Here is a 14,347-nt window from a genome sequence, read left to right on the forward strand (position 1 = left end):
GTCATATGGAAACATTTCTTTTGACCTGCTTAAAGTATATTGATTATGGTACCTTATTTTCTTTCTGTTAGTTGTAGGCCACTGTGATTTCCTATTGGCTACTGTAACTTTTTAGGTCGTCTTGCTGACTGTTTGATGGGGGATAAAGGTGGACAAAATGATTTCTAGATGTCTGCCCTGTAATTTGGAGTTAGAAGGAAGAAGTACCATGTTGAACTAAAATTTTCCAGGAACAGAAAAGATGCAAAGTGAACTTCTTTACACTGGAACATATCCAGGATTCAGAGCTGAATACCCTACAAGCTTTAGGAAAGAAAAAATCTGCTTGGAGGGAGGGGAGAGTAATCAAAAGCTGGCAAAACTTCAAGTCAGCTTAATCTAAAAGAATGGCATATTTTTAGCAAGTATGATTAACTGTGGGAAAGAATCACCAGGGGAAGTAATGGAATCTTCACCTCCTCATGTCCTCACTTGCAGATTGTGTTTTCCTCCAGAACTGCATTCACGCTACAGAGTTTAGTACAGGAGATCAAATGATCCTTTGATCCTAACAATCCTAGTCTAGGAAAGATAGCACTTGTGGGTAGAAATGCTGGCCCACATTATATAATTGTGAACCATGAGAAAGAGCCGCTCTCTTCTTTTCTTCCATTGGTAAATCCACAATACCGACTTCTCAACAATAGTTACATCTTATTGGAATATGACAAGGCAAGTTTGGACATTATGCCTGGCAGATCTTACTTGCTTTGTTCACAAAATCTAACACATGCTCTTTGATCTCTAAGGAGACAGCAGGAGATAGGACCAAAACCTTTCTTTGAGCTGAGTTTAATTATTTGCTCTTACCGATATCTTTACCATACACGTTTTTGTGAAAAGATATTTCTACCCTTGGAGATGTGCTTCAGTTCACCACAAAAAAAAGCAGATTCATGCTGGGATGAGTATGAGCAATCAGTTAAGGATCTTGTTCACACAGCACCTCTACCTAGCCAGCTGAGTATTCGGCTCATTCTGGCCCTTAATAATGGCAGAGTAACGTTTCAGTGGGACCAGAGAGCTTTGCTGAGTTTCCTGTATCTGTCTTTTATTAAAAGGTCGACACATGTTCCCGTTGGAGAAGATCAAGTCCTGCACCTGGAACTAGCCCAAGATATAGCACAACATTTTAACAAGAAATATGGAGAATTCTTTCCTGTGCCTAAAGCCATTTTGAGTAAGCCAATCGTTGTGTTTTTTTGTAGTTTATTTTTTTTTCCCTAAATTGCACTTCAAGTCTGAAGATAAATTTAAATATTGTGGAAATAATCTCCAGGACTAGGCAAAGATGAGACTGATGCTAAAAGAGGAGAAATGGACAAAGTGACAAGAAACAAGAGACTGTGAAATTGTACTCCCAAAATGGACATAAGGCGTTACAAATCCCTGGTAGAGGCATGTATGCAGCATCTATTATTTTAGTCAAGGGGGGACAGTTATGCACTGATCTGTCAGTCAGCCCTGCTGTTCAAGTTCTAGAGCTTTTAGTGAGGGACTCTATTCCATGTTGCTAGTTCAGGAGGTGTATAACGAGCAAGTCAAAAGACCTCCAGCAAGCAGAATTCTGCAGTGTCTGCGTAGTAGATATTTACATTAAGCATACTAAACAGCTTGTAGGTTTATTGTTACGGTGCACGGAAGTCTTATAACTGTGTTAATTTATTTCAGTGGATTTCAGTAAGGGTCTCTTACAGACCTCAGACTTCCCATTTTTTATCTTCAACTCAAAGAGACTTATAAGTAAAATCTTCTCAGCCATTTTTGAGCTACAAGGTCATAGGCCGGGGGGTGACGGGGAGTCAGATAGCGCAAATGGTGTGTTTGTTAAGAAACGTGAAAAATTGGGCAAGGAAGAAGCATTGCATCTTTGTTATAAGTAATGTAGAGGAATGCACAGCAGAGACCTTCGGCCCCAAAAGGGCAAGGAGCACTCAACTTAGAAAAGACAGACAGTAATAAACCTTTCTCAGTTTTCAGGCCTCTGTGACAAAACTGGTATTAGATCCAGTTAGACCCAGAGTGGGGCTTGTTGATTCCTGAGTTTTGCAAGCTCTGCAGTTTCTAATGAACAACTATATAGTAAATACTGTAAAGAGGAGATGAATATAGCCTATGCTACTGGTGAGGCTGTTTAACAGAAAATAAAAAGCTCAAATTGTAAAAAGTACTTTTCACTTTCCTCTTGAGAAGCATAAGTGAGCAAGCATACACAAACCAAGGAACTGTCCTCGATAAATTATGTGGTTAGGAAGCTGTTCACACTCACTAGATATAGACAGCTACATTGCCTGGGCTGCTTCAGATTTACAGGGAAGTGATAAGACTCCTCCAAAAGGTGTATCAGAACAGTGCCCCTTCTAGGGTCTCCTGAATTATTCTTTAAGTAGATTGTTGATCAGTCACTGAAGAATATGTGGTGAATTTAGTTGAATTTATTAGATGTCATAAAACATTTAGTGTGAATACTTTCAGAGGTACTTCTGTGTACTCTATGAATCATGTTTCTTGGTGAAAGACTGAAACAGTTTGGGTTGATTCTGTTAAATAAAAGACTTTGCAATATTCCCTTAATGTCATTATTCAATTTGGTGTATCTTAGGAGTTTGTACAATACCTATACTTGTTTTATCTAAACTGTGCCTTCCCTGTGATGGAGCTGATTATTGTTTAGTTAGGGAAAACTAGCTGTCTTTATTGATATTTGGGAGAGCTACCAAGAAATTTTGGGTGGTAAAGCTCCCTAAAATAAGGTGATTACCTCTTCTGGACTTCTTTTTACCAATGAATACCATACGTTATTAGCAATTACCATAATAAACAATTGTCTATATGTGTGCATAATTAATACTTTTTTTTTTTCTTTTTTTTTAAGGTACAACGAAGAAAATAAAATCCCTCAGAGATCCAGCGGTGAAGATGTCTAAGTCAGACCCACAGAAGTTAGCTACTGTTAACATAGCAGACAGCCCTGAGGAAATAGTGCTGAAATTCCGAAAGGCTGTGACTGACTTTACCTCTGAGGTGACTTACGACCCATCTAGACGCCCTGGTGTCTCCAACCTTGTGTCCATTCATGCTGCGGTAACGGGACTTAGCATAGAAGAAGTGCTGCACCAAGCTGTTGGTCTTGATACTGCTCACTACAAAATGGTGGTAGCAGAGTCAGTTATTCAAAAGTTTACACCTATCAGGAATGAAATCAAGAAACTCCAGGAAGACAAAGCCTATCTGATAAAGATTTTAGAGACTGGAGCAGAGAAAGCCAAAGAACTGGCTACCCCTGTCTATCAAGAAGTAAGAAGACTGGTGGGATTTCAGTAGAAACTGACAAGCAGTTGCAAGGACTTTTGTCACTTGCTCCTGGGACAGCTATTTTGTTTTAAACAGTTTGAAACAAAAACTTCTTTTTATTCCTCTGCAGAATCAAAGTAGAATAGCTAAGCTCTTTGCATCAAAAAAGGGTATGAAGCCAGTTCCTTCCAGTTGGACCAGCTCTGAACTTGTCAGGATGGTCAGAAGACAAGGGTGCAGGCAATCACAGTTATGAAGAAAATACACAAAGGCAGAATACAAGGTTGCCCAAATGGGGTTTTGGGTTTTTCCACAGACCACTACAAGAAGCTGGGGTATAGACAAGATGATATCTATCTTACAGATACTGATACCCATACTGTAGAACTCACTGTGGCTCCTAGTGATAGATGGCCTCTTTGGAAGTCTCTCCAAAGAATGCAGAGCAGATGTGAATTTCACGTATGCCAGCACTACCATCCTCCTGATTGATTCTGAAGTTCATTGTCAGAAAGCTACACAGGCTTTAACTCATCTTTTTCCACCTTCTTTTTGGTATAGCAGGGGAGCCCTGAGATTTTCAGTTCAGTTCAAGTCTAGGATTGCTTTGAAAAGGTTTAGTGAGAAAAGACACGTGGAAGAGATCTTATGCTGATCTGTATGTAATTCTATATAATTTGCAAAATTAATTATTTAAAAGTTGTGATGAGCTCATAGCCAGGATTATGGTAAAATATTTTATCAAAATGGAATTAAATAGATCTTTGTGAAACCTCACTGCTAAACCTCACCTTCCTGGGTGTCCTGACACAAGAGGAATTTGAAGGACAATAAAAAAATCATGTGGATGATCGTCTTTATATGTTGGAGAAGTTGCCAAGGGCAAGTCAGCCTACTGACTGCATTACAGCCACCTCCACTAAGAGGAAAAATTATTATTGTTATTACTATTATTGTCATTGGTGACTGAGAACAGAGGTCCCAATACGCTGACTAGACCCAGAAGACTGCTGCCCCCCTGGGGCCTGTATTAAAGATGTTACAAGAAAACTTCCTAGCCTAGTGCAGCCCCAGATTACTACTCATTATTGGTTTTCGATGTTGGCAACAGTTAAGCTGTGATGAGATCAGGAAATCAATCAAAAGGTTCTGCAGATTCTTGGGACAATTGGTTAAAGGTTTGGGAGTGCTGATAGTGTTTTTCTTTATCCATCCAGGTGCTTATATTGGAAGAAATATCCAGGCAGAGCTTATCAATGCATGGCTCTGAGGCTGGTGTCACTGGCAAAATTTTGGATTTTTTGATCACAGTATGGTCAGTGCAACACCAGGCCTGTGGTACTTAACAGGATGCACCATTTTCAGAGAGGGAGAATTGTTGTTTTGTTTTTTTTTTTCTGGGCTTATTGAAAGAACTTCAAGCCAGACTTGAAGATGAAAAGAGATGAAACGAGGCCTGCCAGTGATAAGCTGTGGGATGACATACCAAAGTTTGAAGGATGATGTGCTAGTGAGGTCCTGTGAGTGATGTGTCATGTTGAATGGTTATGGGCTTTTCATGAGGGGCAGGCAGGGCAGGAGAAGCAGTTTGTGGCACTGTATGTAATGGAACAGATTGGCTGTATTGAGCTTACAATTGGCAATGACATGATTGAGACCCTCTGGTTAAGTATTATGGGACAAGCAGGCAAGCAGATATCATTGTGGTACTCTGCTATCACCACCCAGCCCAGATGACAACGCTAATTAATTACTATGTAAAGAGTAGAAGGGTATTTCTAGATCAGCCACCATTGTGCTAATGGGTGACATCAGTTTGTTAGGTGTTAGCTGGGAGTACCACACAGTTGATACAAACAGGTCCATAAAATTCCTGAGACACCTTGATGGTAACTTTCTGAACACTGCAAACAAGGTCAGGTGATGTCAGGGTACTACAAGAGGTGCTGTTTACATCTGTAGAGAGAAAAATTTGTGCAGCCAAAGCTTATTTAGAGTTGAAGTTGGCCAGTGCTGTGCTGATGGCGGCTGCAGCTCCTCACAGGGAGCGGAGGGGCAGCGCTGAGCTCTGCTATGTGTGTGACAGCGACAGGGCCCGAGGGAACGGCATGGAGCTGTGCCAGGGGAGGGGCAGCTGGGGGTCAGGGACAGGGGCTGCACCACAGGGCGGTGGGCACAGAGTTCAAGGAGTGTTTGCACAATGCTTTCAGACATGGGAATTGAATTTTGGGTGGTCCTTTGGAGCCAAGAGTTGGATTTGATCTTTGAGGGTCTCTTCCATCTCAGGATACTCTTTGATCCTATGATTCTAGTACATGATAAGATGTAATGAAAGCCTTCATTGTCCTGTGCTAGCATATTTAATGGTGCTGTGTTTAAACTTTGAGAGTTTCATACTTTGTGAGCTCGTGCCTGTGTCATTTGTCATGGAGAACTGCAGTCTTATATGACTGAGTTGAAAAAATTGGGAATTTCTATGTAATGCAGATTTTAATAATTAAAGTTGTTTGGTTTTTAATGTACTTAATTAGCAGTTATATGATTCAGAAATAATTAGTTAATTTTGCAAAACAAGACATAGTGGTCTGAGCATCTGGAATCTGCACTGAGAGCTGTATTTGCTCATTAAGGATCTGAAGAAAGAGAACCACGAGGCAAATATTTGATAATGGTGGAGTTTCTAATGTTAGTCAGTGCAAGTGGAGCAGGGTGAATGGTGAGAATGAGGTAAAACACAGTGCAGTATTAACAAGTCCTCTAGAAATAACAAATGTATTCAAAAACAGTCTTTGATTTCAAAGTAACTGTAGCAGACTGCAACGGGGACACATTGCTGTGGTTACATAGGTATTTCATTAGACTTTTATCAGTGTTTCATAAGATATTAAAAAAAATATACCAGTCTGCATAGGAAACAAGGCAAAAAAAATAGGACACACCTCATGATTAGTATTATTGATTAATATCAAGATTAAAGCTTACTGGGTTTGTTTAACTGAATGCTTCAGTTAAAGTAAATCTCCACTTTTTAATGATTTTTTTCTTGCGCAAAAATTGTCAACCTCTGACTTCTGTACGTTGTGAGTCAAAGCATGTAACATTATGAAAAGCAAATACTCCTTTCCTGCTGTGATGCTTGGATTGGACCAAAGGCCTCACCTACAGTTGGTTCCTTAGGAGAAACTAGTACTGTACTTGTGAGATGCTGACGCAGAGAATCTTCAACAATAATGGATCTGATTTCTACCTCTTTTTTATTTGTTTTTTCTTTTTCTTTTCTTTTTTTTCCCCAGTAACAAAGACAGGAACATGCATTCAAAAGACAAACTGTAGTTTCACTTTCTTTTTATGCATACGTTGTTCAAATCATGTAACACCTAGGACTGGCATAAAACACATCTCATTTGCAGTGAAAAAAGAAGTGGCAGTATTCGTATGCCTTCAATACCATTTTAAAGGGTGTGTGTGTGTGAGTGTGTGAGACACCAACAAGCAATTCTGGCTTGATGCCTGAACTGCTCTGAACTATTGCACTTCTATAAAACTGTCAAGATTTTTCTGAACATTACAGAAATGGAGCAGTAATAACAGCTTCAGAAGGGCCCTTTGTTGGGTGTAAGGTCTTTCTACCTAGAATGTTTAGCAATGTTTCAATCTAATTCACTGTTTTTTCATTAACTTAGGAATGGATTGTGTGGGGTTTTTTTCTTCTCTTTCCCTTCTCAGTTGAACAAATCTTGCTTGCCAGTCTTATCTTCTTGGATTAAGGAAATATGCCTGTTTTTTCCTCTTCAGAAAAGTTAGACTTTTATAAAATGAATATGTTCACCTACAGATTGTTGGCTTAGCCTCTTTATTTTAGTAGCTCCTGTGCAGGATCTCTCAAAACAAAAGCTACATCTGACCGGTGCAGTAATCCCTACACTGCTAACAGTCACGATCATTAGAGTCCCCTGAGAGAAGACAGCTATAATGTAGTTGTTTGATGCCTATTTCAGTTTTCTGAGAGCATGGTTTTCTGGGAAGTTAACCATCTTGGCATTTGGCTGGACCTAACCTGGCTATCTCTTAGCATTCCTTGAGCCCTCTAAAGGAGTTTGTCAGGAAGAAGCTGAGCGTAAAGCAACATGCACTTACTACTATCAGTAAAAATTGTTTGATGCCAGCCTACTGTGATTGCTTTGTTCTGCTTCCCTCTTTTCCTCTTTAGAACATTTGTGTAAGCACACATTCTAGATGGTGTTCTGTGACAGTGTTTACTCCAGTAAAGCAGTGCAGATGAACTAAAACAGCTCTTCAGAGCAAAACTAATACTGCAGAAGGCCTGATGCTACATATTCTCAAAGAGACTTCCTTCACACTAGCTCTAGTCTTCTCCCACAGATTTACTGCTTAATTACAACTAGAGATCAGTAGGTGCACTCCTGCAATTCATTTTCTTGTTCAAGTTCATCCAATTCATGCTCCATGAAACCCCTCTGTAATGCCTGCTGGTGTGCAGTGAGTAGGGACAGTAAGAGTTTCCACAAAAGAACATTTCTGTTCCCAGTTACCTTGTTGGCATACATGGTCCCTGTGGAGCTGTGGAAATCAAGATAAGGCATTATCCCAAATTGGTTGTGAGGAAGAAATCAAATTACATCTTTCCTGATGGAAGAAAGAAGAGTTGAAAGTGAAAGAGGTATGCTTACACCCTGTGCTGTATGTGTTGCTCTGATAATATCTGTGGCCCTTCTCTGGACATGCTCCACATCTTTCTCATGCTTGGAGGCTCCAGGTCTAGATGCAGCGTACTCTAGGCAAGGCCTCACAAGGGCAGAGGACAGGGGACAATCACCTCCCTCTCCCCACTGGCCATCCCTCTTTTCATGCAGCCCAGGATGCAAGTACACACTGCTGGCTCAAGTCAAGCTTTTGTTCCACCAGGATCCCCAAGTCCTTATCAACAGGGCTGCTCTCCACGTGTTCTGCCCTCAGTCTGTATACATACCTGGGATTGCCCTGACCCAAGTACAACATCCTGTATTTGACCTTATTGAATCTCATTAGGTTCACATGGGCCCACTTTTCAAGCTTGTTGAAGTCCCTCTGGATGGCATCCCTTCCTTCTATTGTGTCAACTGCACCACTCAGCTGGGTGTCATCAGCAAACCTGCTGAGAGTGTACCCCATCCCATAGTCTATGTCACTGACAAAGAAATTGAAGAGTACTGATAGCAAGACGTAACCACAGGGAACACTACTCATCGCTTGCCTACACCTGGCCAGAGAACCACTTATCAGAATCTAGTGGCTGCAACCATCCAATTCTTTATCCACCAAACAGTCCACCCTTCAAATCCATGTCTTTCCAATTTAGAGATAAGGATGTGGTGTGGGACTACATCAAAGGTTTTGCAGAAATACAGTTAGGCAACTTCAGTTGCCCTTTGTCCACCAATGCTGTCATAGAATACCACCAGGCTGGTGAAGCACTATCTGCCCTTGTTGAAGGTGTGCTGGATCTCACAGATCACTAATTTGTCTGGCATGTTCCTTAACATAACTTCCAGAAGGATCTGCTCCATGATCTTTCCAGGCACAGATGTGAGGATCACAACCCCAAGTCTTCCTTTCTCCTTTTCTTGAAAATAAGAGTGATGTATCCCTCTCCAAGCTTAGTCCAATCTGCACCTTTACTTTCCTTCAAATGGTCTGGCAATAATACTTGTAAGCTGAATGCCATTTTCTTGTGCAGCTGAAAGTCTTGGCAGGACCTAGGCTACTCCTCTCATTATTTCAGAATATACATCATAGGACTTAACTGTTTGTTTGTTTTGTTGTTGTTTGTTACTTGGCTTGTTGTTGTTGTTGTGCTAATGGCTATATTGTAGAAGATACAAAAGAGAAGTATTTATGTTGTTGAGTGATAGTGAAAAGTCATTCCACATACAACACTTTCCTATTGCTATGCAAATAGACTATCTAAGGATCATTATCTTTTAGGCAGCTTTGGTTTCAACAATTGGTTTTTATAAGATGAAATTCCAACCCGCGCTAAGGGATGATCCCATGTGCTAGTTTCTAACAAACGGTTTAGCATCTGGGTAGAGATTTTGCTACTGTGGTAAATTGCTGTTGCAGAACACCGTGACATGAAGATGAGATTATCCACTACATGAGTGGTCTCATAGTGCCTGTGAACGTGAAGCTAAGCCCTGAGCTTAACGTCTGTTGTGCTGTTGTGCTCTCAGCACTCCAACATGGATGTGAGGCAGGAACAGCAAATCTATGCCACACCAGAAAGCTCAATCAGTTCCAGATGTGCTATATTTGGTCAATCTGCAAGACAAAATGTCAGGACAAGAGTTCCAGCGCTGGAGTCCTTAAAAGTTATTAAATGTTTGGTAGTAACAGCATGCTTGTAAAAACCTGGGTATGGGAGTATGGTCATAGCCTTGTTCATATGGCTGACATGAGAAGTCACAAGGCTGTGTGTTGGTGGTAAAGTAAGCCATCTGCTTTCTTGATGCAATGAGTGTAAAGCCATTGTGAATCTAATCTGAAGAGTCAATGGATTCACCCTCCTGGGTGGGAAGCAGCAGCTTGCTACACAGCAAGATGGCACCAGGTCTCTCTTACTACCCTAAATAATTCTGGACCAAGAATTATGTGTATAGATAGGTGGGAACCTCAGGTGGCACAAAGTACAGGCTGGAGATCCTGCATTGACAGCATCACTTGTGCACATGCAAGTGTCTCCAGTCTTAGTGTGGTTTTATTGTCATCTGTCCACATGAAACAATACTCCGGTACTGATAAAGCTTCCTGATAGAAGCACAGAATATAGATTCTTTTTCATGCCTTTGGTGAAAACTTCTTTCTTGATGCCTTAGCATTTACAGAAACATATTGCTAAGCTAAATACAAATGAAATTTATAAAGCAATGTTACCCCCTGATGTTACCCAGAGTTTCCTATTCAGGTGGTCACTAACTGCATTCACCCTGTTTATGCTCATGTTTCCTTCCCTAAAACATACCCCTCACTGACCAAAGATTTTGTGTGTTGAACATTGTGGGACTGATGGGAATTATTGTGACCGGAAGCAGTTGTTCAAATGTATGTCAAGATTGTCTTCATGGTGTTTGATGAGTGAATAACAAAGAACTCCATAAGTGGTTCTTGTACCAAGAAAGACATTCTGGAGCAGGGGCTGGGGCTTCCTCTGCCCACATTCATTCCTTCACAGCCTGTCTGGCAGATGTTTCCCACAGCAACATCAGAAAAAGCAGCAATATTCTGTTTAGGGTGGTGGGACATGAGTAACTTGTGAGTGGTTGTATGGCGCCTATTCTTTTTAGACTGCCCTCAACTGCCAGCTGATGCTGACATGACTGCTTACCAGCCCCCATAATTGCAGAAATAGCTCTGGGATATGCTGAAGATCTTTGGATTTGGGTGTCTTGCTGAATATTGCAAGCTATACTGACTCCTCTAGAGATAAAATCTGGTTTTGCGGGGTTTTAATTTTTAAGGACCTTACTTACTGCAGACACATGGTAGTGTTGAAACAGCTTTCAGATTTACTGTATACCTGTAGAGAATAAAGGCAAAATTGAAGTGCTGAGCATCACGGATCTTTTAATCCATCTTGCTCACCCATACCACATGCTGGTAGGTTCCATTGGAGTAGAAACTCCTCTTTTTTCACATCTTTCAGCCAGCAAAACCCTGACTCACAGGGCTTTGCTCTTCTCTCCACTTGGCTTTGGGGAGATGGATGAGCTGAAGTGTGAATGTCATCTCTGTGGTTTATGAGGATGCTTCAGTGGATGATGAGTGTGTTGTCAGGGGAGATCACTGGGTGGCCTGAGAAGATTTAAGGGATATTGGAAGGTTTGGGGGAGTTGTCTTAGCTCTCTTCAGCTTAAGAAAGCGTGTAATGTATCTGCAGCTGAATATCAGCAGCTGAAAAATTAAAATAACTAGAGAGAATTTTCTATCAACTTTGTAGAATGTTCTTTCTGCAGTTTCATTGAAAGCAACCGAATGTGTATCAGCAGTTTGTCATATTTGAAATGACTGGATCTTTGTTGTCTGCCTTCTAGTATTCGGCTCCTTTAGTATTATTTTTACTCTCTGTTTCTCTGATGCCCTTCAGCAAATCGCTTAGCTTGCTTTGCCTCCCTTCCCTTTGCTGACTTCGTAGCAGAGATGCAGGAAGGCTAAACTAATGTTTGCCGAACATTTTGAGCTTCCCAGCTGAAGATGAACTTGGCTTTGAGCTATAGCGCTCCTTCCTGAGGTGCACAGTTAGCAATGCTTGTTGCATGGATGAACACAGAGAGAGTGCTGGAGGGCAGACAGTTCAATCCAAAGTAATAAATAATGCATCCAATGAAAGCATCAAAGTTGTCCGCTTTACAGAAACCTGCAGGCTATCCCACTCTGGCCTGATACTTTTGATTCTGTCTCACAGGGAAGAAAAAAAAGAAAACCTGAGAATATCCCCAAAGCAACTTACACTACAACCTCTGCCGCGGCTCCTTAATCTCTGTCTCCTGTCTGCAGTCCGAAAGTGAGGGCCTCTAGCGAGGATCTAATATCAAAAGAAGGGTAATGCCACTACAGGGAGGGGAAAAATAATTACCAAATTTCCTGAATAGTAAACAGCTTGGGCTTGGATTTGAGGATTTTTTTTAATGATTTTATTTTGTTTGATTTTTGATTTGAGGAAGGCTTTCGCTCCATCGGTGGATATCTGCCAGCCTGCTACTGCCGCAAGTCCCACCCCGAGAGCGAGCGATGCGCCGCAGGGAGGCAGGGAGCGCCAGGGGGCGGCCGCGGTGCTCTGGGCGCTCTCGGACTGGGGCGGAGGAGGGCAGCTCCGGTTCTCCAGTCGGCTCCTCGTCCTGGCGCTGCGCAAGGGCTGTGTCCCCGTGTCCTCAGAGCTCAATTATCTCCTTTTGCCTTTAGGAGCCCACGTCCGCTCCCTGCGTCCTTCCAGAAAGATGCTGGAGTACGCAAGGGAGAGCCCGAGGTGCCGGCATCCTGAAGAGCAGAGAAAGGAGCAGCCCCAGTCCTTAATCCAGCCCCACCGCCGGGGCCAGCCCTCTGGACCCATCCCCTCCCGAGCACTATTCCCCAGCACTTTCCCTAAAGCAAGCTGGGGAATGGGGAGGATTTTAGTGACCAAGAGGGACTGCTCAGAGTTGGTCATCTCTGCCCATAGAGGGGTTATTGGTTAAGTTCTCTTGCTTCCCAAACACTACAAATAGTTCAGCCGGAGGCAGCCCGACTCATCGCCTTCCTGACTTAGGTGGAAAGGGAGAAGCTTGTGTTATTCCGTGTTAGAGAGAGAGCATGCAATGGGACCAAATACACCTGACCCTGATAACGACCACGACATCACCGTGGGTGTGTGAGTAGATGAAGCAGCATCTACTCTTGCTGCAGGACGGGCCGTGACACACGGCCCCTCGGCTCTATTCGTTCATGGCTGAACAGCTAAAAGCTGTGCTAAAAACTGTGCTGAAACTGAGCTAAGCGACGTACGTTCCTTTGAAAACAAAGAGAAGCTACGGGTTTCGGACAGCCCCTTCTGCTCCCGGCCTTGAGAGCTGCCCCGGAGCCCTCTTGGCCCCACTCGCGGGTGGGCAGCGTCCTCTGAGCCTCCATCGGGACCTTCGCGGAGACGGAGAGCGGCTCTCCGACTGCCTCCGTCCCGATCCAGCCGAGGCGGACAGGTTGTACCGCCGTGAGGAATAAAGCCGGGAATTGCCGAGCACCCACAGACTAAAACCAATTTAAGGGAGAAAAAGAAAGCAGAAAACAATTAGAGAGATGGCACGGCTCGGGAAACGGAGCCCCCAACGCCCGTCGCCACCATCCGGGTGCCATCTCCTCCTTTATTCTTTTATTTTCGGGCGTTGAAGCGTTGCTGTGCCCGAAATAATTGGTCTAAGCGAGCCTTCGCCTCGCATACGCAGATATAATCTCTGTGGGCTTTCTTTTTAATGACTTCCATGGAACCAATGCCGCAAAGCTCTTTATCTCATAGTGCATACGGAATGTGGCGTTGTACACATATGGTTTAGTTTTTTTCTCCCCTAATTCTTGCGAGTTGGGAAAGGCGTATTCATAAGAATTTGACTCCTTCCACATTGTAGGGTTTGCGGGGTGGTTTGGGAGATCTGTTTGGGCGGAGGGATTAAATAAAATCTCGGGGAAATACGTTTTCAAGAGGATCCCGAGGAAACTGGTATCCTTGGGACTGATTCGTTGCTCTCAGGGAAAGCAGGAGGATCACTGAGCACTGATGACTGTAGTGAACAGACCAAGAACTGGAGTTAAGACCCGGTGTGAACATTAGTAAGCGAATAAATAGATAGATGGATGGGAAAATAAATGATAAAAAAAATGAATAAGAGATTAATTGACTAAGAAGAACAAATGAATTTAAAGGGGAAGGCACCAAACCCCGCTTTGGGAGAGTCCCCAAAAGGAGCGGCAGTGTCCCTGTCGTTACCCTTGCGCTGATGAGCTCGGCCTCATCACATCCTCGTGTCTCCCTCGTGGGTGTATCGCGTGGGAGCGCTTTACGCATGTGGTGCTGTCGGGCCGCCCTCCCCTCCGGGCGCTGTGCGGAGCGGCCCCGCAGCGCTGTCCCCGCAATCCCCACGAGCGCGGCACAGGGGTGGTGAGTACGGACGGCCCCGGAGCCGAGGCCGAGCCTCCAGTCTGGGCGGTGGGGCTTTACCCTCGGTATCCCCAGCGACAGCTTTACCGCTGGAAGGACAGCGCTGGTGCGAAGCAACCCCTACGAACGCACGGATTGCTTCCGTCCAAATAAACAAATCCGAGCGAACTGCACCCCCTGCGCTGTGCCACCCCTCTCCGGGCTGAGCTCAAAAGCGTTTTCTCGCTTGCAAAATCGCTGTGACTCCCTCCCCGCCCCCCTCTCTGTCTGTGTGTCCGTCTGTCTGTCCTTCGGGTTGGGCTTTCTGGGAGAGGAAACCTACATTCAGCCGGT

At 43.4% G+C, this 14,347-nt stretch overlaps 1 protein-coding gene across 6 annotated transcripts in view; it reads left to right on the top strand.

The window, feature by feature from the left end:
• WARS2 (tryptophanyl tRNA synthetase 2, mitochondrial) overlaps positions 1–6,585 on the top strand; it is a 44,081-nt gene extending 37,496 nt beyond the window's left edge. For 5 of the 6 annotated variants that reach the window (XM_085544797.1, XM_015874134.3, XM_015874142.3 and 2 more), the window contains 2 exons: positions 1,101–1,219; positions 2,915–6,585. In XM_085544797.1, coding sequence (XP_085400923.1) covers positions 1,101–1,175 — 75 coding nt within the window. In that variant the 3' untranslated portion in view covers positions 1,176–1,219; positions 2,915–6,585. Of the gene's footprint in view, positions 1–1,100; positions 1,220–2,914 lie in introns of those variants that run through there. The other variant, XM_085544790.1, reaches the window with a different exon arrangement.
• The last annotated feature ends 7,762 nt before the right edge of the window (positions 6,586–14,347 follow it).

The sequence above is a fragment of the Coturnix japonica genome, chromosome 1 (genome assembly GCF_054131305.1).
Source record: "Coturnix japonica strain WE chromosome 1, WE-NBRP24, whole genome shotgun sequence".
Taxonomy (NCBI): domain Eukaryota; kingdom Metazoa; phylum Chordata; class Aves; order Galliformes; family Phasianidae; genus Coturnix; species Coturnix japonica.